Consider the following 22,556-nt stretch of genomic DNA (forward strand, 5'->3'; position numbering starts at 1 on the left):
ACGTTCCAGCTTGTCAATATCCTTCTTAAATTGTGGTGCCCAGAATTGGACACAGTATTCCAGGTGTGGTCTGACCAAGGCAGAATAGAGTGGTATTATTACTTACCTTGACCAGGACACTATATTTCAGTTGACGCAGCCGGGAGAACACACACAATTCCACTGGCAGCAACCCAGACATGTGGTACTGTTCAAAAAGAGGCTGAAGAGTAGGTATGTTAACTTGTAGGGTTGTGGCATATAAGAAACAAACTTGATTTATTCAGTGTTGAAGCGTTTGATATGTTGCTGCAAGTGCCAAGTTTCTGCCACTAGAGGGCAAAACTAGATCACATGATTTCTGTTGCTGATTAATTGCATACCTCCCAGCGTTTCAGAAATAAAAGTAAGGATGCTTTTGGTTCCTTGCAGCACCCTTATTCCCACACCAAGAATGGCTACTGGGCATGGTGGAATCTGTGCCAAGCTCAGTTTTGGCATCTTGTTTCAATGTCAAGGCTTAATCCAGGAATATCTGAAGCATTTAAAACACCCCTGAACAAAATCAGAATGCATTTAAACCACCATTTAGTATGCAGATAAAGTCTGCAGATTTCTAGATCAGAGGATATTCCTTTCAGACACATATGAACCTGAGCTTCTAGAAATTAATTAAGCAGTATTGATAGAGTCTTCACTTGCCAGTGTTGCAGATTGCTGAAAGCTCTGCTTACTGTATATATTGTATTCTTAAACAGGGCTGCCATACGTCTGGGATTTCAAAGGCAGAACTGACATCCGGGAGGAATTTTCGAAAGGCAAGAAACGTTTTTATTTGGCTCAACAACTTTTGAGTTTTTGAAATATGGCAACCCTATCCTAAACCTTGCAGCTGATGTTTACAAACCAATTTAAAAGGTCAGGAAATAGCTGAAGGACTTGGAGTGATTTGAATGGATGGGGCTAACAGTGAACCTTTCCCCCTCACCCTTGCTGGGAGGAGGAGATGGACATAAAGTCTCTGTGTGTGAGGCAACAGAAGCAGCAGTGTTTTGCAGGGGCAGGCAGAGACCAGAAGACACAGTCAGAGGGCTGTAGCTGGAGGCATCTGGGGGTAGGGTGCAGGTATATTTCTCTGGTGGATAGCATCTCTTTTGCCTGGTAGGGGTGTGTATGCAAGTTGCCTCCATCTATGTTCTCTATCTGATATCACAAAGCAGCACATGTCTCTGTGCTTTCTCTTCCAAACTCCAAGTAGCAGTGGCCCATTTAGTAAAGTGGGGAGTGTTTCGAAATATGTCACCATACTTAACAGTTGAAGGCAAAGTTCAGCAGCTGCTGCGTGTGAAACGAAAAAGTTTGCAATGCAATACCAGACCCCTTTCCTAGAGAATAAAATGTGATATGAGAAGTTTCCTAGAGAGATCTCCCACCTTTGTCTGCGTGGTCTACACTGATCGTGCTCATGCCGGGCCTGCTGAGCTGGGGCTCATGTGTGGGTGGCTATGCGGAGAAGGGACACAGTAACTACAAATACAAGTATCTGATTCCCTAAATGTCCTATGAAGAAACAAGTTCAGGACTCAACTATACAGCTGCAAATCAAACATTTTAAGTGTGTTTTAAGTGCAATATAAAATGTTACACTAGATAGCGATGGTGAGCCTTATGGAAGATTCAATGTATTTTTAAAAGCACTTTTTTTTAAAAAAAAGCATTTTCAGGACGATTTTTATATGTATGTAGATTCCACCTTAATCTCTTCCAATCATCCAAGGGAGGCTTCATTTGTTTCCTTGATCACATCAGATGTTTCAGATCTAACCTGGTAAATGGTAGTTTCAAAGGCGTCCCATGCAATTACAAAAAGGGTTTTATTGATCAGTAATGATATCTACAATTCATGCTTTTATATATTTCTTTTATATTATCAGCATACACTTTAAACACAAGGCAGTTTTGATGGCATTTTGAGCTTCCCAAGATCCCCGTAAAACTCACTTGCTCCTCCTTCTACGTCTCTTCTCCTCCGTGAGCCACACACAAATGAAAGGATTCAGTGACTATGGGGGGAGAACCTCGAGACGAAAGAACCATACATTCTTAGAGCAAGACTTGGTGCTGCCATGTGTATGAAATTCAGCTGAGACGACTCTATAGCCAAGCAAACAAGTTACAACAAATGCAATGAAACACGTGGGACGCTAGAATGGGATTCTGCTGTACAAAACAATTTGGGATACAACTTTTATTGAGCTGCAATACCTGAATGGGCACTTGTAGAGCAGTACAATTATAAAGCCCCCAGTTTCTCATGCTATGCTGGCAAGTCAAGTCATCTGCTTTACTGAATGATGTTGAGTCTTGCCAGGTATTTTAATGCCAGCTTGGCTCATGTTGTATTTTATAACTGGCCAGGAATATTGCTTCAATAACTGCAGCATTCTTTATATGCACCCAAGGAGTGCATGGAAAGTAATATGTCTTCTGCAAGCACTGGCTAATAAACTGAACTGCATTGTAGCAGAGGGTGGAAAAAAACTCTTTCCTGTCTGGGTTGGAAGAGATTAATGATATGCAGTGTGTCCGAAGCCCCAACCTGAGGCTTAATGCTATCAAAAATTTACAAATCCATAAAAAATTATTTCCTCTGAAAATGAAAGGATTGTTCCTCCTACAATAATGGTACAGAAAGAGGAAATTTTCTACATGTACGATGGACCTACACGTATAAACAATAAAAGCTATATTAGATTGTGGGGACCCTTTTACTATTTGATCCAATGGCTGCTATTTATCTAAATGCAACAGTGTCACAATCCCCGCTGGATTAAATCTTTCCGTTACAACATTACAGATTGCACAAAACTGGAAGAAATAAGAATTAAAAATCAATAGGGAGAATAATACATGGTTGTTAAATTGAGGAAAATGTAAGAATGGGGAAGTTGCTTCCTCTGGAACTGCAGGAATATCAGAATACATTTGTGTCTTTCCAGGGTAAATTGTGAAAACATTGTGGATGATATTAGTTTGCTAAGATTAGATAATTTACGTTATTGCATTTATTTGTAGGACTTTTAATCAGCATAGAAAACCAAATAAAGTGAAAAGAGGGGGAGAAAAAGCCAAGTCATCACCAGGGGAGCTCTATTCATCTTTGAAAACCAGCTAAAGACCTGGATCCTCTCATGTTAGTAATTTTCTCTCTCCTTTTCTCTTTTCTCCATTTCCCCACCCTCTGGTCTCTAATTGCTCCTTGCTGTGTGGGCAACTGTTTAATCTGTTTTCATTTTGTTTGGATTCAATCTCATCCTCCCCCACCATGTACACACTCTTTCTCTCATGGCGACCCTCCTACAAGGAAAAACAAATCCCAAAGGCATCCCAGCTGGCATCAAACTTCTAAAGCTATACATGTGAAATGAAACAAAAGCTTGCCTTACCACCCACCTAAATGGAGAGATACATGCTGCCTGACAGCATGAAGACCAGATAACTGATTAGTTGCTGAAGAACAGGAGACTGAAAGAAGGTGGGCAAAAAAAATAATATTATTTTTTTTGCCTGCATAGTTGTTGTCACCTGACTGGCTAATAATGGGGCAGCATCTGTTGGATCTAGTTTATCAACCCCCCTTACATTATACAAATGCAGAAGCTGAGTCAAATGAAGCAGCGTTAAAATTGAGAATGTCGGCCTCTGCGCTCCCGTGTGATCGCAGGAGGGGTCTGGCCTTGTAAGGAGGGAAGGGGTTAAGGAAAGGATCCGGAGCAATGGCTAAATCTCTATTACGCTCGCCCATCGCAGGCAGAGTGGGGCGTCGGAGGGCAGGTTATTCCGACGGAGCTCATTCCCGTCCAACCTCAAAACTTGTAGCCTGGAAAAATTCATGATGTCTACGATGGTGCAGAAGCTGCTGATGGTGAATTCTGGGAAGAAGAAGAAGAAGAAAGGAATCTCGCATCACTTCTGCTCTTTTAACCAAATGTCTGGATTAGTGCTTTTCAAGTGTTAATATGAACTATATGCACACACAGGCAAACAACCGCATGAGTATCTAATTCCCAATTCAGGAATGAGCCGGTTCCTGAGGAGCTGCAGTTATCCTAAAACTGTATACACCATAAGAGTAGCGTTCTCACCACCTGCTTTGCAGAAGCAAGGGTACCAGATGTAAAATTATCATGGTAATTTGCTGGAAATTCAGCACACTAACCTTTGACGTCTCCGCGAGGATGAAGCCTGAGTAAAGAGCAGATTTTCTTTAGCTAGTCTGCTGAGCTCCTGCCATAAAGCTGACACAGCAGGAGCTGCTGGAGGATTTAATATTTTTGAAGGCCTAACGTTTTAGGCCATTTTCATGGATGATAGAGAAATCACAGTTTAAATTGCACCCTATTCCATGAAGAATCACAAATACCAGGGATTAGGGACATTTTATACACTGTAGCATTTTTGCATTCTGAATTCAACTCAGTTCCATCTTTTAGACTGAGAGACAGTCTTTCCTCCTCCCCAGAGGAACTGGGATCCAGAAAATAAATTGTCAATTACATCAGTACACACTTTTCATGCTGTAATTTCTTGTGGTATTGCCCCCCCCCACCCCTGCCTTCTCCCAACATTCGGGGCTGAGGAAAGCCGGGACTGTCCACTTGGCTACAGAATGTTAGTAGTCAAGAATACTTAACCTTGGAGGTTTTTAAGCAGAGGGGTTTTTTTTGGGGGGGGGCTGTGAGGTTCAAAAGACGCAGCAGGTCAGAGGGGGAGTTCTCTGACACTGGGGATATTCTGGCTGGCCCTAGTGGGTCAGAGCCACTGTGGCTTCACAGGGGCATCTATCATGTATGATCTAGTTGAGATCCCTGCATTGCAACTCTACAATTCTATGATAGACAGAATGGTTATTGTAGCTTAAAGCTGAACAGCAATGACAGTGTTGTTAAATAATCCACCCCTGGAAGCACCCCAGCAATTCTTCCTGGGGTGTTTATTAAGCATTCAACCAGATTTGCTTGCACAAAATTTGCATGGTAGTTAGTCTATGTCTAGTCTTTTTTGAGCTTTCCTCCCCCATTTGTTTACAGTGGTTATGTGCCAATGAGTATTAATCCTGATTGGCTTGTGGGGTGTTTACATGTCTTCCTCTTAATCATTTATTTGTCTCACAATTTTCAAAGCATTTCCTCATCCGTTTCCAAACCACAAAAAGTCAGGATCTTTTTAAGGTAGATTTCTTGTGCTAGGATGGCAGAGTTTTAATTGTGCAAATCAAAAGTTCCGATACACTTGAATCCCTCCCATAAAATTGTGACAGTCTGGGGCCATCTTTAGGCTCTCTTGCATGCAATATGCCACTTTGAGATCTGCATCTAGAAGCTTAACGAAGGGTTAAAAAGTATTCTTACTATTAATCAGGGCTTATCCCCCAGCCAGAACTCACCAGAACTCAGTTCCGGCACCTCTCAGGTGGGCGCCATTGCCCTTAAAAGAGAACAAGGGAGGCGTTCATGGTGAGTTCCGGCACCTCTTTTTCTAGAGAAATAGCACTGCTTCTAGTTAACACAATGGTTGCATACACACCATACATTTAAAGAACACTACTTCCCCTAAAGAATTTTGGGAATTGTAATTTGTTAAGGGTGGTGGGAATTATAGCTTTATGAGAAACTACCATTTTCAGGATTCCTTGGGGAGAGTTATGTGCTTTAAATGTGCTTCATATGTATGGTGTGCAATTTAGCCTTTGTGTAAACGAACTAATATTATTAGTATATTATTTTATTGCTTACTCTCTTTTTCATCTTCCTTCCATTCATTGATTGCCTTTCTCCTGTCAATGGACCCAGTCTTTTTGTTGTTTACTCCATAAAGTGCTTTGCATCTCGATGGGCACTATATGAAGGACAGCAATGCTTTATGGAAGCTGAATTCCCTGCTGTCAAGAGAATACAAGGAGACCATGCAGAATACTAGGCTCAAGCTCTAGCATCCCTCTCTGTTGTTGTTTTTTAAATAGAAGCACCCCTAATCCTTCAGTGAACTCTGAAAGATTCAAAGACGGGGTGCGGGGAAATGGATTAATGGAGGTGTGTGTCTTGCTGCAATGCTTCTTATAAGCAGCCAGAGGGCAACCAAAGTCTAGAACTTGGCAGCAAATTTATACATTTCCCTGAAACAGCTGCTCCTGCTTTAAAACCGGGGGGGGGGGGGGGGACTGCATATGCTGTAAGGGCAGTATAACACTGGACAGATTTGGAAATGCAAGAGTCCATCTTTCACACTTTGTTGAGGAAGGGGAAGGCTGCTGGCTGGGCCAGATATGCCTTGCATGATTGCTGCTGTGCAAGAAACTCTTTATGGAAAGCAAAATGTAGAGAGTGAGTCAAGACGAGAATTGGGGAAGAGCAGAAGTATGCAAGGTCATTGCAAACTGCCATGCTGGCTGAGTCAGGCCAGCAGTCCACATGAAAGCATTCTGGCTTCCCACAGTTGCCTGACTGATGCCATATGCAAGCTTGCTGCCTAGGCATGAGATCCATCTTTTATTGGTTGCTAAATATATACCTTATTTGATTTCCCAGGTTTATATCCTGCCTTTCTTCCACCGTGAAACCCATGGTGGTGTAACATATGGTTCACAGGAGCTCTACAATCCAGGTACTGATTTGCTTACCTTCAGCAAATCCCATGTGCCTTCAGACCACACTCTCTTGGAACCTGGTGACTGACCTTTTGGCTAGCATGAAGCAAAGTGCACGCTTCTCCATGCACTCGCAGAATCATTTGCAAATACCGGTACATTTACTCTCATGGCTGAACAAACATCTTTTGACAATAAATCTCCCAAGTGAATTATTGTATTGGTGAAAAGTAATTCCTTTAGTGTGTTGAAAATTAGTGGATAATCCCAAGTTGCAGATACTGTGTGTGAATAGTGTCATGTTCACACTGATTGTTACCTTCTGCATATCTTAGATTGTAAGCTCCTTGGGGCATCTTATGTTTTATAAAGCATCACGCACACTGATGGCACTATATAGTAGTATATCAGCAGCAAATCTCAATAATGTTCTCAGCTAAACTCTCCCCTAACTCTTCACGTCTTTTACAGCAGTAAGTTTGCACATGGTTTAGTTCACTTTTAATATTTTTGTTACAATTTTTTTTCTGGTGGGGGTGCTAAGCAGAGCATATGCTAGTTAGAGTCATTTTTAGCATCCATTAGCAGTGGTGCAGTTAGGTAACTTGGGGCTCCGGACTTAATGGGCTTATGGGGGCCCCTGTGTATTGCTTCACTTGATTCAAAATATGGCAAGTCAACCCTGCTGCGTCTGAGGTCCATACTACTCATTTGGGGCCCTAGATTCCCACCCCTGCCCTATAGGTATATTTAGGATCACTTCCCTCAGTGCACAGGCATGTTTGCACAGATTCTGACACTTTTGAAAAGGAAACCTAAGTCATATGGCCATTAACAAGTGTATTGTTATCTGGTTAATGGGGGGTGGCCCTCAGGTCTGGGGCCTGGATGTGGCCCTCCAGGCATCTCTACCTGGCCCTCAGCACTCTCCCTAGGTCACATCCTCCCCTTGCCTTGCACACCTGCTTTAATAACTGCATGCAGTGAAAGGAGGGAGGCTCACTGATGTTGTGAGCTGTTAAACATCATGACCATGGGGCAAGTTCACAGTCATCATATTACGTATGGGATATGTAGGAAAGGATATGGGGCTGGTACAGGGGTTTAAGGAGGCATTGGTTTCTGCTCTGCTCTGCATTTGGCAGTGCTGTTTCCATTCAGCTGCAGTTCAGGTTCTGACAAAAATATGTTAGTCATCTTGCCGTCTGCTATGGTGAAGTTGTATATGCAGCCATGAATTACATTATCATTACATTTCCCCATTCATTTCCAATGGAAATGAAACACGTTGTAAATCGGGACGGGGGTAGTCATCAATTACATGTTATGCATCATTTGCAGACTGAAAACAACAACAGTGAATACTGATTGTATTTGTTGGGTTGATTTCTATTCTAGACATGAGACAAATCAGCAAACATCACCAATTTACTCTCCTGTTTCCATTTTCATCTGAATGCTCCAACATCTCTAGGTTGGAGACAGCCAATATTTTTCTAGGGAGTTGAAATGAGTTTGTGTGAGGCTTCACTTCCCATGCATCCATGCACACATATCTCTTGCCATGCTATGTTGCCTGCATTGAAACAGTTCTAGTAGATTTCTGAAACAAAACAAATCCCTGCAAAACCTAATTACCAGATTCAAAAGTGGCAGAATGTACACAACAGAAGCAGTGTCCCTTATTTCAAATTGCCTTCAACTTCCAGCCTTGTCTCCTAGCTGCTGCCTAGTTTCTGCCTAAGCAGAAGTGTGTAGAGGTTGTGAACCTCTTTCAGATTTTCAGATGAAAGGGAGCTGGAGAAAGACAAATGGCTATTCTTCATCTGAGATGTGCCTCAAAAGAACAGCATTCTAGCCAAGAGATAAAGACACCATCAACTTAAAAGCCCAGCAGCTACCAGGGCTATATATACATATATATATAAACAAACTCAGCTACTGAGTCTTTTTGCTCTGCAGCATTCCTCATTTACTATGGAAAAAAGCAAAGGTCTTCTGAGAAACTCATTAAAAAACTTTAAAGGTCAGCTACAGAATGGTTTGAAAAATGAGTGAATAAATAAAGAGAAATCCAGAGAGATTGCCTCGTTGCCACACAGATTTGAAGCAAAACACTGAGACAAGTGCAATACTTGTCAAGCTGTTCCAAGTGCAAAGCTGTGCCTCTCCCTTCCCAAAACTGATGGCACCACTGTTTGATTAAACAGAGCAGAGTCAGCCTTTTTTTGTGAGGAGCCTAAGTCTTGGCAAGTTCAACAGGTGCGAACCAACCAATAGGGAATGTATTTCTCTTCAGACCAGGGGTGGTGAACCTGTGTCCATCTGAGTGTTGTTTAATCAAACTATCATCAGCCCTGACAATTGGCTTTGCTGGCTGGGGCTGGTGGGATATGGCATCTAAAAATATCTGGAGGGACACAGGCTCCCCACTCCCTGTTCCAGACATGTGGTTTTTCAAAATACGCCCAGTTGATTTGTATGCGGTTTGGACTCCATAGAAATCTGGAGCTACCGGTAAATAACAACATGACGTAAAGAAAATTGATTAATTTTAGAAATGCCATCACTCTTGAAAGCATCAGCTTTCTTCATGCAGTACCCAGACTCATCTGCAAAGGATCTCCAAATAAAAGAGCTTTGTAAGTAAATAACTGTAAGTACTAGTAGCCATTTGTGGACTCATGCTATAAAAACATGCCATCTCCACATAACTTAAGAGCACACCCTCTAACTGTCCAAGGATAGTAGTCAATAATAATTGCAAGGGAGATTGACAGTTGCTAAGGTTATCTCTTTGCATGGGCCACATTCGGACATAATACTAAACCATGGTTTATTGTATCAACTTTCAGGTTCTCACATTTCCTCTTCACATGCAAGAGAAGTAAATTTGAAGCATTTGCTCACAGTATGTAACACACTGCAATTTCCTATTTCATGTGAATATAGAACCTCTGATATGTACAAACTAAGATATCCAACTAATTATGGACTCTTCCAGATGTGGACATTTTAGCAGCACCCAAACATTGCCGAAAGTGGCACACGAATTCTGCTTTTAGACTTTTCTCCCATACAAAATTATTCTTTTTCACCTGCTCTAGGACTCTGATTCTATGGGGCTAATGCTTCTATAAGAACCCTGTTGAAGGAAGGGTATAAAATGTTAACCATTTGATGAGAATTCCAATGTAGATGAAAGATTAAAGGCAGCTAGAGCTGCAGTCCTATGTACACTTATTTTGAAGGAATTCTTATTACACTGCAGATTACTTCTGAATAAAAATGCACAGCAGTACTTCTCAAGTCCTGGAGAATGAAGCAAAACCAATAATTGGTCTGGAGGCTTAACACCATGATCCTTCAACAGCTATGCAAAGCTAGGTCAATCAAAAACGGAATTGATTCTTATGTGACAAATTAATCTTCATTTTAAGATGAAGAAGTTGTTTTGCTCTCTATCTAATCTGCATTACACAAACTTACTTATTTTGCTCCTTTTTGTGATCATCATTTTAAGACACCCATGTGTACATGGGAGCAGAATACCACCCATTATATTTCACCCACTGCATGGCTCTTTCCCCCATATGATCATTTCTCCTTGAATCATGAGGATGTCCCTGGCATCTATGATGACTGGCACCATGTTGAACAATCATATGTTAGATGCTAAAAAATAATAATAACGCAGCTATAAGTCCCACCTAAAAGGAAGCTGTCACTTGATGTTGGAACCATATTCTTTCTTGTATTGATCAGAGCATGGTAGGAAAATGCATATAGAAGGGAAACACTGTGGGCAAAGGCAGGCCATATATGTGAGGAAGGGATGGGGTGGAACAGGGGAAGTTTTTGGTCTTTTTGGCCTCAACCACAGGGAGTGAGGTTACTCCCACTCTGTTCCTTCTCCTAGACTGGAGAAATCACATTGGCAAAAAACTGGACTCCACAGTGTCATATGGTGTCACAGTGTTATAACACATATAAAATGCATTTTCTTTACTGATGAAGCTGAGTGCTTAGACCAGGGATGGGGAACCTCAGGCCCAGCTGCCAAATGTGGCCCTCCAGTCCTTTCAATCTGGCCCTTGGGACTTTCCCCAAGACACCTGCCCCCCATCTCAGCCATATCCTTTCTACCCAGGCCACACACCTCACTGGCCTTCCTTTGCACCTTCCTTGAATGCTTTCCCTGGCTGGAATGTGCCCTTGAACACAGATATTGCTTCTTGCTTGACTGGATAGACAATAGAGGGGTGTTTGTAAGTGTGTAGAAGCTAGCTTACAGCATGTAGGTAAGATTCACATTGGTTACTCTGCTCACTTTTGCCTCTGCCCACCACTGGCATGTGGCCCTCAGAAGGTTGCCCAGAAGACAATGTGGCCCTTGGACTGAGCAAGTCATGGATGCTTTAGCTGAGATCCCAGCATTGCACGGGATTGGACTAGATTACCCTTGGGGTCCCTTCCAACTCTACAGTTCTATGATTCTAAAGGTCCCCTGGTTTGGTTTTCTCTCCCTGCCTCTCTCCTAGCCCCTGACTCACCTCTCTGTCATTTCCCCCACCCCATGTAGCCCCTTTCTCTTAGAGGGCCCCTTTCCACGCCTTTTATCCATTTCTTTCCAGCCATGTCCACTTCCAGGGCCCTTGCCAGTCAGGGCCCACCCATGAGGCGGTTCTCTTGGGATCATGAGAACTGGTGGATGGGAAGGTGGCAGGGAACAAATATCTGCCTGTCTGCTCCTCCATGGCAGGGCTACTGGTTCCCAAACAGTTCCTCTCTCTGCCTTCTGCTTCTGCCGTAACCTGCTTGAGGATCTAGGGGCTTTGGAAATGTGGGGATGCCCTTTGACAGACAGACACACAGACACACAGACACACAGACACACAGACACACACACACACACACACACTGTACCATGTGGCCTAGGAATCCAGAGACAGGAACAAAACTCACTGTTCTTGGTTTCAACTACTCTGCTCTCATTTTGTGATTTAACAATGACACTCTCTTTCCAAAGAGCCAAGAGGGCAGAGTGTAGGCCAGGGGTGGGGAATCTGTGGTCCTCCAGATGTTGGACTCCAACTTCCACCAGCCCCATCAACCATGGCCAGTGGTCAGGGAATGTGGCAGATGTCATCCAGCAATATCCAGAGAGACACTGGTCCCTAATCTAGATTCTCCTAATCACTTTACTCTGTTTTTGCCATTAAAAAATAGCCTGCATATTGTGTTCCAATACAACTCTAAAAGTTCTAAAATGCAACTCTAAAATCACCCAACATCCAGAATGCTGTTGCTCACCATTTATTTTGTTTCCTTGGAGATAGAGATTCTCGAGGCTTGTACTCACTCGTGGTATCTTCTGAAGCCTGTTGTATGAGAGATCTAGCTCCAGGAGGTTACTTGCATTAAAAGCATTGGGGGAGACTCCTTCATTTGTCAGGCTGTTATGAGAAAGACGTACATAGAGCAACTTGGGGGAGACTTTGAAGAAATCATCGGGGATAGTTTGTATGTGATTATACTCCAGATACAGCTGCTCCAAGGCAATCGGAAGGCCATCGGGGACTCTCCTGAGCTGGTTATAGCTCAGGTCTGCAAGAATCAAAGACTTCAACCCCTTGAGGTTTGAACCAATTTCATGGATCTGGTTGTGGCTGAGATAGAGGGCGGTGAGGTTCTCTAGGCCTTCAAGAGCATTGGATGGCACCTTGGAGATTTGATTATAAGCCAGGTGAAGCTCTCGCAGAGACCGTGGTAAAGGGGTAGGCATCTTGGTCAAGTTGTTGTGGTCAAGGTATAGCCTCTCTAGGTTCTTGAGCTTGGCGAAGACCTTCTTTCCCATTTTCTCACTGGTTATTTGATTGCCGTGCAACGCAAGCCACTCTAGGTTGGTAGCATTGTCAAAGGCTCCCTCTTGGATAGTCCCAATTTGGTTGTTCTGGAAGTAGGCGTATTTCATTCGGGAAGGCACAAAAGGAAGATATCTGAGGTTGCGAGAGTCACAATACATAGCAGAAGAGAAGTTGGGTGGGCATTCGCATTCTTGGGGGCATTCCCTGGAAACAGGTGGTTCAGGGACAGGCTCCCCAACAGAGGACCCAGCTGGCACATAAGAGTAAGAAGAATATGGGGGAACCTCATCTTCATAATATGGAGAATAGCTGTAGGAAGAGGATTGGCTGCGTAAATAGTGCTGTAGCCAGGCCATGTCCTCATACTGATCGTCGTACTGGCTCAAGGACACTCGGCAGAGGCCAACTATAATCAGAACAGAAGCCCAGTGCATTATTGCCACAAGCTTTGGACCAACCTAAAGAAAAAGGTGCAACAAGGAAGAGGGAAAAATCAACCACAGAAAATGTTAACTCAGGGATACACAAATTAAATAGCAGTCACAAACGTATGTTAAGGGGGCTGAGGCTTCACACATGCATTAAGCATGATTGATTTCCATTGATTTCTGCACAGGGCCAGTTTATGCAATCAAGATAATCAAGCAGTAAAGCTTTTCAGGTCAGGCTACAGGTATATATGTATATAATACACAGCTATTTAACAGGCAGAATTGCATGCTTACATGTTCCTCCTTCCCCTACTCACAGCAAAGGCTCAAAAGTTTTAGGTGCTAGCTTTATACCTACCAGGAAGTTTTCCTCCCTTCATGGGGGAGCATCAAAACATTCAACCCCGCCCTGAAATGATGCAGCCCAAGAAAGCCTCACCACTTCATTCTGCTGGGTGTGGAAGCTGCCTCTGACACCATAGAAGGGAGACTAATTTTCAGTGGGCCCAGGTGAGCAAGACAATGACTGAAGGACTTGCCCAAGGCCATAGAACAGATGACTAGCCCAGCAGAAACAGAATTCAGAATGTGGACCTTGCAGTGAAATGTTTGGGGGGTTCACTTAAAAGTAGAAGAGACACATTTGTGATGTGACTGAGCCTTCAAGCCCATATAGTACTTCTAGCATTTGGATTACAATGTCTGAAACAGCAGCCACTTTAAGTTTCATGTTGCTAACTCTGCGGAGTCCAGCGATTGTCCATAGAACCTCACAGAATGGTTTCCATGCTTCTATAGTGCACAATCCTGCTTATTTCCATGCTTATTTTGATGTACAATCCTGTGGCCTGCTACTGACGTGTGTTTGTAGCTTCTTGCTTTAAAATCCTGGCACAGGAGACAAAGAAGCTATAGTCTACTGGCTTCTATGATCCATTCCTCAGCCGGTGTGCTGGCTCCCTGGCATAGCACTCCCACTGCAAGAAACAAGGATGGAAGCCCCGGTGGCAGAGCTATAAGGGCATCTTCAAATGAAAAGCCTAAGGGAGCTTTTCAGTCCTAATGACACAAGTCCCACTGTATAAGTCCATAGAATTCTTTATATATTGAAAATTGGTTTTCTTTAAAATACAGTTACAAATAAATTATTATCTTAGTGCTATATAACCAAAATCAGCCTCTGTACAGTTATATATGCTATAACATATTTTAGGCTTCCAATGGATAGAGCTTTTGAATAATTTGCTGAAGTATGTAAAAACTTATAAGAAAGGTTTCCCAGTTCTGTACACTACATCATCACCATCATCATTATTAAGGTTATTATTATTAGACAGTAAGCTTTGCCATAACAGCATACTAATAATACTTTGATTCCCATTCAACAGCTGTAGGAAATTGTAAGCTTCAACCAGTTTAAGTTCTAATACTCTATGCATGAGCAGTACATTAGGGAGCACTAAGCCTCTAAAGAAGTTCAAAAGAATCGCAGTAAAGCAGTGAAGGGTACAAGGTTCTTCATGTGCGCAAAGCATTCAGACCCTGAGAGTTCTCCAATGGGACATAACCCTGTTTTCCTCCTCCTCCTCCTATGTGCTGGCATCACACCAGGTTATTATGGGGAATGGGATGTCTCTGCATGCCCTCCTCATCCCTTCCCCTACAGCTCTCCCCTTTCTGCTTAATCAATGAATGTAAGTTCCTATTATGCCCTGTGAGGATTCCCACCCCCAATAAAGAGAAGGGCCATACCTGATTTGATCTTTAAAAGAAAAATGGAAGAATACAAATAAAATGTTTACAATGAAGAGGGAGAAAATTACACACACACACACACACACACACACACACACACACACACAGAGAGAGAGAGAGAGAGAGAGAGAGATCAATAAAATGGCAGTGAAAAGGGCCAGTTGCCAATCAATGCCTACAATATTTATGCAGCCACTTTCCACACACCACTCACATAGATGAACTTGCTAGAAGGGAGGGGTGGGCATTTTCCAAGCAACAAAAAATATATATTACTCGTTGAGTTCTGAGCGGGCGAAAAATATCCCTACAAAAGAAGTACTACTTGGAAGAATCCCAGTCAGTTTCTGAATACCGGCTATCTATTTGCTATATGCACACACTCACGCAAACACTGAATGGAAAGACCTTCCTTTTATTTGCATGTACGTGAGCACCTGCAACTGTATTTGGAAAATTACAAAGAGCGTTTAGATTCTGTACACTGGAGAAGCTTGGCATGCAGGCAGCTCTTCAGAAAGCACCACTCATACCACCCAGTGTCACTTTGCCTGAAAAAATAAAACATTCCTCGCCTTGCTTGGAAAACGGACACATTCCACATCTCTCTCCATCAAAAAATCAACTGTCTACCACTCCACTATTGAATGCCCATCTTTATAAGCAGCTCTGGAAAGGTCTCTGTTCCACCAGGCTGCTCCTAGAGGTTAGCTCTTGCCTGGTGGCTCTGCTTAAGAGCCACATTTCTGGGAAATTCATTTCCATCGGCTGCACACTTTCTAGGTGTCCTTCCACAACCACACTGGCTAAGGAAGACTCATAATAGTCATTAAACTAAAGGAACACATTTAATTTTTTTCAATCCTCTGAACTGAGATTCTGATCCCTTAGGTAGAACATTGCAGAGTTGATGTCTCAGTGATAATCTTCACATACTAGTCATAATTCAGAGTTAACAATTCTTATTTCCTCCCCCTGGTTTCATTTTCACCAATATGCACTACACTTTGATGCAAATGATGCAGCCAGGTACACAGTGTCCCGGGCATAAACTGGAGGGAGGCAAAGGGATCTGGCAAGATGGTGTGTGTGTGTCTCATCTTGCCTCCCACTGCCAAGAATTTCACAAATTATGGAGGAAGAGAAGTCATGATTAATGAGGTCAAAATGTTCCCTTCCCCAATAATCAAAACAGGTCTGTACCCTTGCTACTCATCCTATTGCATGTGCAGCTCACATGCTGACCTCCTAAGTTAGCACGATGCTGCAATTGCATTTGGCCCATTTGTACCAGGGATTGCTGAAACATCCTCTCACAAAATATGCAATTCAGAAATCAACTCACCTAGATTCAGAGACACCTTTTCCCACAGCTTCAGAGTTTGCCTGTGTGATCCTCTTGTGTATTATGGAGCATGTAGGTGCAAGTTTCAACTTGCCAAGGTTGGTACCCGCCCAGATTCCTGATCAAATATTGTGCTGGAAGACCATGGGCTCTGCTGTGATGTTTTTTGGAGTGACCTCCAAGCAGCAGGCAGTTTGCAAAGCAGAGTGAAAAGACCTTAAAGCTGCTTGGCGTTATAAATAACTACATCTCTCTCTCTCTCTCTCTCTCTCTCTCTCTCTCTCTCTCTCTCTCTCCTTTTTCCTCGCACAGGGTTTGGCACTTCTAGTCTCTCTTTCTGTTTAACAAGTTAGTGGAACCCTGGTTGTTGTTTTTAACAGACTTTTGCTATTGCTGCCTGTATTTCCCATCAAGAAGATGCAAAGAAGTTGGAATGGAAAAAAAATCCAGATTTGGGGATGGAGCCGAAAATGTGAAAATAGATTGTGCTGTTTAGAAATGAAGTCTATTTTCATCCATGCAAATAGAGGCTAAAGCTACAGAAACCTGTAGTTCTGCAAGTGGCAATGTATTTGGGGGGAAATATGCAGCAGAATCTGGCATTTCAGTATTAACTTTTCTCAAGAAAATGCCTACAGCTACAGGTTGCAATGTCCCAAGACCCATCAGTTTCACGTGATCTCCCCATGACATACACAACACTATTCCTGACCTTAGATTCTCCCAACTCTTTGCCACACTGGCTATCACTACTCCAGACTGGTCTCTATTCAAATGTTCTGTAGCAAATTCTTTAGTTAACCCAGAAAATAATAGCTCTTTGTGGTAGCAGAAAAAGTGGTCTTTGCTTTCAGACAGCATATTGAATCAGCCAGAGCAGTAAACCACCCAACAGACAAATAACATCTAAGAACCAAGCCCTGAATATAACACAATGCCAGACCTGCCTTTCATCCTAGTTGGCAGCAGTGTTACTGGGCCTAATAATGCTAGTCATGCTGTCAAAGAATCACATGAGCATCCTTCAGAGCGCTCTATGTTGCCACCTGCCCACGATGCACCACGGAGGCCAGATGCAAAAGAAATCAGGGTTCCAGCACTTTTAAGAGCTGTGCAAAAGAAGGAATTTCAGAAAGTGTATCTTGCATGGCAAGTGTGCCACTCTCGTCTGTAATTCCCATCTAAATTCAGATCTTACAGTTCTAACACCAGGTCAATTTGTTTTGTTTGTAACTGCTTTTTGTAACATCTGGCTTGAAGGTTTCTGGAGAATCAAAAGCTTGCTTCTATTTTGTGATGTTGTGATCCACCCAAAGAACGTCTTTTGCATTAACTTGGTTTATTCATCACAACCCCTCAATCAGTGTGTGAACGTAACCAACTACCTTTCTACTTTAATGTAACCAGATGACACCAAAATAAATGTAAATATTATATAAAAGGTAAAGGTACCCCTGCCCGTACGGGCCAGTCTTGACAGACTCTAGGGTTGTGCGCCCATCTCACTCAAGAGGCCGGGGGCCAGCGCTGTCTGGAGACACTTCCAGGTCACGTGGCCAGCGTGACATCGCTGCTCTGGCGAGCTAGAGCCGCACACAGAAACGCCGTTTACCTTCCCGCTAGTAAGCGGTCCCTATTTATCTACTTGCACCCGGGGGTGCTTTCGAACTGCTAGGTTGGCAGGCGCTGGGACCGAGCAGCGGGAGTGCACCCCGCCGCGGGCATTCGAACCGCCGACCTTTCGATCGGCAAGCCCTAGGCGCTGAGGCTTTTACCCACAGCGCCACCCGCGTCCCTAAATATTATATATTTCCCCATAAATTAGGTTTCTGAAGGAGGAGGGCCATTTCATGTATGTGTAAAATATTTTCCACGTCCAAATTACCTGCTAATCTACAGTAGAAACATATAAGGAACAGAAAGGAAAATCAGCTTCTCCCTTTTATTCACCAGAGTTGGCCCAGATAGGATGGAGCTGGGGCATTTTTGTGGTCTGCATGCTGGAACCCCAAGGCCCAGGGCACCTTATATAAGCTTCAGTAATTAACTGGGACATAAGTGTATTTTAACCTGTAACTCAAGCTCTGGTTGATTAATTGTACTGATTAACAGTGTTTTGCTCTCCACCTTTCCTCAAGTGGTAAGGAAGTTTGAGTAGCAGCCTTTTAGATGGCTGTTCCCTTCCGAGAAGAGACATAGGGCTTGTCCACACTTACATTTTGCCCTCCTCTTTCTAGGCACAGGTTTGCACTTTGAAGCTCCATGTCTAAGCTCACTTTTGTTGTTGCTCCAGAGCTTTCCCCACAAACCCACCCCACTGTTTAAAGGTGAAGCAGAACAAACAGCAATTCAGGTTTTCTGTGGCTTGTTGTTTGCTCCAATTTAGGTTTAAAGAGTGGGTTTTCATTGAGAAAGCTCTGGAGCAAATAATAAGTAATGATAATGATGATAATGATGATGATGATGATGATAATAATAATAATAATAATAATAATAATAATAATTGAATAAGACCTTATGCTGTGTACACATTATGGCTTACTCCAGCATACTCTCACTGCTGGTGTTTGAAGCTGAGTAGATATAACGTTAGCCACAATCCATGATTATTCTGTGGCTCCTTGAGAACTACTCCTGTTTGATGGGCTTTCCCTCAAATCAGGTTCAATCCAATTTGAAAATGGAAGCCAGTTAAGCAGAGATGTGTATACCTCAGGCAACCATTGCACACATGGAGACGACCACTTCAGTGAATTGGAGTGTGGTGCAGGGGAAACAAATCATGTAATGAGGATCAAATGAAGACATCTACCTCTTCGTGGGTCTGTACAAGTAACTTAAGAATGTGACTTGAAATGTTAATGCATTTCAAGCTGCTGATGTGTACATAGCCTTAATGGCATTTCTGTTTATCTACAAACATCTCAGCTGAGCGCTGTGAGGGAGTTGCAAGCAGCTGGTGCTTAAGACCCGGCTAATCTTTAAAGCAGCACCAGTTCCCCAAAAGCAATAGCATGCCTTTGCAGCTGCAAAAATGAAGTCTTTTACTAGCCACATTTCAAATGGTAAAGCAGTTTCGCTCTGGATTGCAAAAACTGGCCATCCAAGTCCACTCAGCAAGCATCTTTTACTAGCAACCTATACAAAAGCTAGAAGAAATTGCCATCTTTTTTGCTGACACACAACCTGATAGCATTCTTTCCATAGATTAAAGCTTGCAGCCTTGTTATAAACATTCCAATACACTAATGTCTAAGGGAAATGCTTAACAAACTCAACTGCTATATTAACCAGCACAGTAAGGTAAAACAAAAACAACCCATTTCTTAGTGCTAAATGTCCTCATCTGTCATTATGCTTTCTAAAGCCAGGATTTTCAAAGTGTGAGAGTTGCATCCCACCAGACATTCAGTTCACCTCCAATTACATACACCTCTCTCTTTAGCTGTACCTTTGGACTGATCAAAGAGGTGGCTGGCTGATTGACTTGCCTCTCTGGTCAGCTCAATCCTTGGTGCTGTGTTTTCTTCCTTCAGTAGATGTTAGCAGGGTTGGAAGGATTTTAAAGTGCTTTATTCTCTTCTGGAGATCTCCCCTTGAGGAATTTAAGTGCACACACTCTCTCTCTTTCAGAATGGGTGTCTTCTTTGATCTCTTTGCACCCTGTGGAGGTAGGACTGACCAATATCAGCTGAACTATATTTATACTGTCTCTGCTGAAGAAGCTCAAACAACCCATTCCTTTATTTTTAAGTAATTCTCTCTCTGTGGGTTACTTCTTTTAATTCATCATCAGTGCCCCAGTAATTGTTTTTGTGCTTCTGCAAATATTTCTATTACTTATGAAGTTAATTAAATTAAATTAAATTAAATTTATATCCTACCTTTCCTCTCTTAGGGCATACATGGTCCTCCTCACCACAACAAGAAGTTAGGCTAGTATGTGCTCTTTGAATTCTCATTGAATATCAAAAAGTGAACTAACTTCATCTGCCACTGTATCTGAAGACATGTGCATGTATATGGGTATATAATCTTTCTGCCATTAACACCATGTAGAGTAATTATAGTAATTTGGCACAGGTACACCCCAAAATCGACGCGGGTGGCGCTGTGGGTAAAGCCTCAGTGCCTAGGACTTGCTGATCGTAAGGTCGGCGGTTCGAATCCCCGCGGCGGGGTGAGCTCCCATCGTTCGGTCCCAGCTCCTGCCCACCTAGCAGTTCGAAAGCACCCCTAAGTGCAAGTAGATAAATAGGTACCGCTTTATAGTGGGAAGGTAAACGGCGTTTCCATGTGCGGCGCTGGTGTCGGCTCGCCAGCTGCAGCTTCGTCATGCTGGCCACGTGACCCGGAAGTGTCTTCGGATGGCGCCGGCTCCCGGCCTCTTTAGCGAGATGAGCACGCAACCCTAGAGTCGGACACGACTGGCCCGTACGGGCAGGGGTACCTTTACCTTTACCTTTTTACACCCCAAAATCTAAGAACCCCAATATTGTGGAGTGTTTGGAAGTCAATTCTTCTCCACTTGCCAAATGCAAAAGACTTGATTCTTGTTCTGGAGTAGGGTGAGGAAAAAGAGAAAACAATGTCTGGATAATAATTTGTAAGTTTGCTTGTTCATTCATTCATTCATTCATTCATTCCCTGCCTGAGAGCCAGTGTGGTGTAGTGGTTAAGAGCGGTAGTCTCGTAATCTGGGGAACCGGGTTCGCGTCTTCGCTCCTCCACATTGCATCTGCTGGGCAGTCACACTTCTTTGAAGTCTCTCAGCCCCACTCACCTCACAGAGTGTTTGTTGTGGGGGAGGAAGGGAAAGGAGAATGTTAGCCGCTTTGAGACTCCTTAAAGGGAGTGAAAGGCGGGATATCAAATCCAAACTCTTCTTCTTTTTCCCTGACTGGGACTCAAGGCAGCCAACAAATAAAATAAGAACAGGTAAAAACCTAGGGAGGAATAATTAAAAATGATTAAACATTAATAGAAAAAGCAGATCAGATAGTGTAGTTTCCTGTAGATAAAAGGAACTGTTGCTCAGCACATGGGGGTAATGCAAGAAAGACCCCCAACTCTTAAAAATGTGGAGTTGAAAATTATTAGCCACATAAATGGATAATATAAACCAGCATGAACGTAACTTCCAGGGCCTTTAACACCCTCCCCCCCCCGAAATAAAATCTTCTCTTTGGATGGGTAGAAGAATTGCTTACCCATGGCGCACTGGCAGGGGGTCTGTGCTGTCTTTGATGTTCAGCTGCCAAGGTGGCACTCAGCCACTAGAACTCAGCAACACAGCAAGTGTGAGATCAGTTGCCAGGCCACACAAGACCAGACCCAAATCCTACTCCCAGATAAACCAGCAAAGAATTCTACAAAATTCTCCGCTCCTGCCCATAAGTGATATTAGCAACGTGCCTCATTTTCAGCTCCTCCTGTAGATGGAAGTCTCAGGTTAGTGAAGTTTTAGCTCTTTTATTCCACCAGTTGTATCGGGGAGGGCTGTGCAGCAATCAGTTCAGCCAACTGCCCAACCCACCTAATGACCATTCTTCCCCCCTAACACTTCCTAACGCAGCCCTGGGTGCCCCAAATATTCAGGTCCTTTTGATGCCCTTCACCTTCCATTCTTGCTCTGTGGTTGCTGGTCCTGCTTTGAGGATCCCAAAACAGCAGGAGACCATTCCCAAATAAACTCCAAAAATAACTGGATAGATAAAAAGATGGGACAATGCAGATGAGGCAATGACGAAGCAGCTGGAAGCGGACAGGAAAAAGACCGGTTGCTTCTCTTTGCCAGTCACTAGGTGACAAAGCTAATCAGGTTGCAGATACGTATACCTTCTTAATACTAACTGACTGACTGATAGATTAAATACTCACTCAGGGGTGGCCCAAGACGCTTTGGCGCCTAAGGCAAAATGTCCCACTGCAGCCCCTGTGATATGGAGGGGCACATGAAGCTCTGCAAGGGCTTCAACCCAAGGAAAGGCCCTTGCAAAGCCTCACCAACGGGGGGGAGTCAAACTCTGCAAGGATATCTGGAATGCCTCCCTCTCCCTGAGGTGGTTAGGACACTTGTGGGGGCAGCACCTCTTGCAGTTCCACCACCTGAGGCAACTGCTTCACCCCACCTCATGTGTTACCCAAACTGACTTGGAATGGCTTCCACAACTGGCAACTTGTATCCATGGCGATTCCAATGAAATGACCCTTTTGCTGTGAGGAGGAATCTGACAAAGGCTGAAGAAGAAGGCCATTGTCTTGAGCTCACAACCCTTAGATGCTTCTTCATTGTTTTTGCCTTTATTGTTGTTATTGGTATTATTTTGGGAGCCTTGGAATGTCAAGGTTTGAGAACTTCTCCTTGAGAGAAATCTGGTGTTATTGTTTATCTGCACCGCAGGCTCCATCCGCCCAGGCCTCTCCCAAATTCCGTTCCATTTCCCTCCAGCTTGCCCAGGATAAGCAGTGGAGTTCACAGTCCAAGGCTATTGCCTTCCGCACGCATAGCAATAGATGCAATATTTTTAAAG

The 22,556-nt window shown here is 43.3% G+C and overlaps 1 protein-coding gene across 1 annotated transcript; it reads right to left on the reverse strand.

Annotated features, from left to right (window-relative positions):
• Window positions 1–1,834: 1,834 nt before the first annotated feature.
• FMOD (fibromodulin) lies at window positions 1,835–16,274 on the reverse strand. Its single transcript, XM_028734178.2, has 3 exons — window positions 16,024–16,274; window positions 11,939–12,950; window positions 1,835–3,911 (listed from the first exon to the last, which is right to left on the reverse strand). Exons 2-3 carry the CDS (start codon window positions 12,924–12,926, stop codon window positions 3,760–3,762), a joined length of 1,140 nt encoding a protein of 379 aa, XP_028590011.2. The 5' UTR covers window positions 12,927–12,950; window positions 16,024–16,274; the 3' UTR covers window positions 1,835–3,759.
• Between the last annotated feature and the right edge of the window lie 6,282 nt (window positions 16,275–22,556).

Source organism: Podarcis muralis, chromosome 5, assembly GCF_964188315.1.
Source record: "Podarcis muralis chromosome 5, rPodMur119.hap1.1, whole genome shotgun sequence".
Lineage (NCBI taxonomy): Eukaryota > Metazoa > Chordata > Lepidosauria > Squamata > Lacertidae > Podarcis > Podarcis muralis.